This window comes from Microtus ochrogaster, chromosome 17 (genome assembly GCF_000317375.1).
Source record: "Microtus ochrogaster isolate Prairie Vole_2 chromosome 17, MicOch1.0, whole genome shotgun sequence".
Classification (NCBI taxonomy): domain Eukaryota; kingdom Metazoa; phylum Chordata; class Mammalia; order Rodentia; family Cricetidae; genus Microtus; species Microtus ochrogaster.
In genome coordinates, this window is record NC_022019.1 from 33,590,500 (window position 1) to 33,594,590 (window position 4,091).

Below are 4,091 nucleotides of genomic sequence, written 5' to 3' on the forward strand. Positions count from 1 at the left end.
GTTCACAACTTAACTCTCTGTGCAGAGACTGCACCTGACATCCAATAGATGTTCACAACTTAACTCTCTGTGCAGAGACTGCACCTGACATAGAATGGACGTTCACAACTTAATGCAGAAAAAAACACTTTGCTTTCAAAGTAGCTACCTTATTAAAAGCTATATATGTGAACTGTGTCTAGTAACCTGTGCTTGACAGGTTTGCCCTAATACTCCTATTGTTTATTACTTGTTAGTATTTGTATACGGGTGTTTTCTAGGTTCAAACCCCTGCAGAATAATTGAATTTGAATTTTTTTCATATGTTAGATTGTGGCGCTGGTGAGATTGATCGTTGGGTAAAAGCACTTGCTACTAAGCCTGATACCTGAGTGTGATCCCTGGAACCCACACAGTGGAGGGAAATAAGGGGTCTCTACACACATGTGGCACACACAGGCCCAGATGTATACATACACAATACATACATTTCAAAGAGCGTCTGATTACAGTGCTAATAAATTACGCTTCCAGAAATTTTTCGTTGCGTTTAATTTCCCTGTGAGGACCACAGGATGCGGTTCGTCTCATCGCCGTGTCTGCACTCTCATTGTGCTTCACACTTTCACACCACTCCCAAGGAAAACCTTTTGGAAGGAGCTCGCAGAGAACGCGCCCAGGAGTAGGTCGGTCTGAACAGCTGAAAACAGGCTTTGCCCAGGCCTTTCCCTCCCTCTAGGCTGGAAGTCGGATGCAGGGCCTCCTCACATGCTAGGCTAGTGCTCTGCCACCCAGTACTGTGCATATTCGTACCCTGAACTGCATAGGAACTACAGCCTCCCCCCCCCCCCCCAATGTTATTAAAGGATTTTACTCGCTTGCGTCTGAAATCTTCCCTTATTTTCCTCTGTTGAGAGACTGCATCAGAAACCCCCCACCTTTGCTCCCTCATCCAATAGTCAGGACGTTTTTGTAAATGGTTTGCTTATTATTGAACAATTGGTATAGACCTGAAGGGAGGCAGAGGCAGGTGGATCTCTGAACTCCAGGACAGAAGAGTAATGGAGGTGAATTTGTAGAGGAAGCTTTCAGCTGAGCCGCTTTTGTTTATGTGATGTTCACCTCCTTTGCTTTTAGACAAGAGTTTCTTTATGGAGAATCCAAATGGGTAGGCCAAGATCAGAGCTGAGATTCCCCAACCAACATGTGGCCTGGAAAAACCTTTACAATGTATCTTTAGCCGTGTAAGAGCAGGCTGCTGGTAGTGTGATTAACAAGTTATCTGAGCACTGCAGTCACCTTCCCAACATTTGCCTTAGGTCGGGGTTTGGGAGGCAGCAGGCGCTTGTTGAGAGAAAGGATGGGGCCGCTGGAGCCGCCTGCTGCCGTCAGCCGTGTCCTGTGGTGGGCTGAGCAGAGTGTCGGAACCTTGAGAGCTGATGTCTGGAGCAGAGCACACGGAATTTGGACCGCCATCCCAAGGGTGAACAGACAGAAGGGATCTGTCAAATCATTCTCAACAGTAACTTACTTCTCCCTCACTTGTGTGCTGACGTTAATCAAAACACGTTAAGGCATTTCACAGCCTGCTCAGATGAGGCTTGGGATGGAACCTGATTTGGGTGGCCCTCCCCAAGTAATTCATGAACTTGTTCTTTGTATTTTTATTAATGATTTTGAGACAGAGTCTCACCACCTAGCCTGGACTGGCCTTCGTCGGCCTTTTGAACGCTGGGGTCACAAGCATAACCCCCACAAATGGCTCATGCACATGTCTTGTACAAGGTGTAAGATAAAAATAAATGAGCATATCAGAATACTCAGGGTTTAATTATGTTGCTGGAATAATAAAATAGCACAGAAGTTTTTAAAGTTATTGTTATTATTATTATTATTTTACCAGAGAAGAGGCTGGATGATACAGAATCCCGACTCACCCAAGAGTAGGTAGACAAAGAGTTTTAATGAGATTAAAGACAGGTTGCTTGCTCTGACTCATAGCATTTCACTGTTCACATTGCTGAGTGACCGTAAGCTGCCCGATCTGAAGCTTTTCCTGCGCACACTGCGGAGGTAGTTGCAGTACAGCATGACGCTGATGACCCGAGCCTGGAACTGTTTGGAGACGATGTAGTAGAGGACCACATCCAGGCAGGTGTTGAGGTTCAAGAGGAAGGTGGTGAAGGCGCCCCAGGGGCTGTAGCTGTTTTCCTCCCCGCCCAGCATCAGGAAGGCGAAGCAGATGTGGAAAGGCGTGAAGCATATGAGCACCTGCACCAGCAGGGTGATGATGATCCGGATGGACTTTTCCTTCACCTTGGGCGTCAGCTTGGACGTCTGCCCTCGCAAGAGGCTGTGGGTGATGACCACATAGCACCCGATCATGATGAACAGCGGGATCAGGAAGAAGAACACGAGCCGGGTAAAGTTGAGCACGTTGACGGCTTTTAAGTGGATGATGTCCGAAATCTTCAGGCAGGTGGCAGGCGAGGAGTCTTTGTCGGGGTCTTCGTAGAGCAGGAGCAGAGGGACAGTGGTGGTCAGGGTCATTATCCAGACCCCCACACAGGCCAGCACAGCCTTGCAGGTGTTCTTCAGTTCCTTGGCGTATTTTGGCTGTACTATGGCCATGTATCTGTCAGCACTGATGAAAGCCAGAAGCCACAGAGCCACGCTCGGGTAAAACACCACCAGGGCCCCAAGAATGTGGCAGAAGTACTCCCCGAATGGCCATTCACCTTTTGCATAGTAAAACATCCGAAAGGGTAGACTCAGGATAAATATTAAGTCTAGCAGCGCGACGTTCATCATGTAGACAGTCACGGTGGTTCTTTTCTTGGTCGTACAGCTGAAAACCCATAGCGCGGTGACATTAACAAATAATCCAATCAGGAAGATGCAGCTGTAGAAGACCAGGGCCGCGATCTTGTACTCATCTGGGTGTGCGCTGTTAGAAAGGACCGCCTGGTCGCGGTTGCTGGGGGTGGTCATCTTACAGCAGGCCGGTGCCCATGGGGCGTGGGAACTGTGAGGACGAGGAAGGAAACAGGGATAAGAGCTTGGTTGGAAACGGGCTCAACAGCGTCAGGCATCTCTGCTGTTAGTGAACTTTCTTATCCAAGAGTGCAGGTGCACGCCTTAGTAGTTTTCAAGAACATATGCCCTAGATGTCATTGTTATTGTTTACTGATTTCTTTAGTTTCTTTCCTCCTTTCTCCTTTCTTCCTCCCTCCCTTCCTTTATTTTTGAGAAAGGGTTTCTCTATATAACCCTGACTGTCCTGCAAGTCACTATTTCAACCAAGCTGTCCTTTCCCTCACAGAGTTCTACCTGCCCTGCCTCCTGAGTTACCTGTGATTAAAGGTGTGCACGACCACACCCAGCCCCAGTCAGTTCAGGTGCCCTCAGGCACCACGAAGCTCTGGGAGATTTGTCTGAGTTTCCTTGACCTTGCTTATCTCTCTCTTTCCCAAATAATCAATTAAGAGACAGTGAGAATTCTCTGGAGTACTGGGGAAAGGGCCCATCTGGATTTTAAATCCTATAAAATGGCTTGTCAATTTTTATCATTTTCATTCTCTTTATTTTATAACTCAGATAAGCAATGTTCAGATACTTTTCCTTCACTGAATACAATCATAATTTACAAAGCCCGTACTAGAACACTGACGGAGCCAGAGCAGTGGAGACAGCAGCTCTCGTGTGTGAGCACGAGGAACTTGGGTTTCTCTTGCTGCTCTGTCTCTGCTGCTCCTCTGGCACATGATAGGAAGTGCTCGGAGGTCTGTGAGCGTTGGGTGAGCTGACCCTCACAGATCTGACCTGCCTTGTCAGTGAGCTGACCCTCACAGCTCTGACCCGCCTTGTCAGTGAGGTGACCCTCACAGATCTGACCTGCCTTGTCAGTGAGGTCTTGTAGTTCTCCGTTGACCCCATACCTTTTTTTGAAGTTACAGACATTTCTCCCAGTGTCACCCTAAACTCTCTAAAGATTGTCGTGGTCTGGAGTACTGTGTAGTAGGTCTGGACTACTGTGTCGTGGGTCTGGACTACTGTGTCGTGGGTCTGGACTACTGTGTCGTGGGTCTGGACTACTGTGTCGTGGGTCTGGA

At 47.9% G+C, this 4,091-nt stretch overlaps 2 protein-coding genes across 2 annotated transcripts in view; one reads left to right on the forward strand and one right to left on the reverse strand.

Annotated features, from left to right (window-relative positions):
- Ubac2 (UBA domain containing 2) overlaps positions 1 to 4,091 on the forward strand; it is a 157,337-nt gene that overhangs the window by 36,841 nt on the left and 116,405 nt on the right. The gene's annotated exons all lie outside the window — the stretch shown is intronic.
- The window catches only part of Gpr18 (G protein-coupled receptor 18), a 7,545-nt gene continuing 5,297 nt past the window's right edge, over positions 1,844 to 4,091 (reverse strand). Inside the window, exon 2 of the mRNA XM_005355693.2 lies at positions 1,844 to 3,004. Within this exon, the coding sequence (XP_005355750.1) occupies positions 1,975 to 2,970 (996 nt within the window). The 5' untranslated portion in view covers positions 2,971 to 3,004 and the 3' untranslated portion in view covers positions 1,844 to 1,974. The remainder of the gene's footprint in view (positions 3,005 to 4,091) is intronic.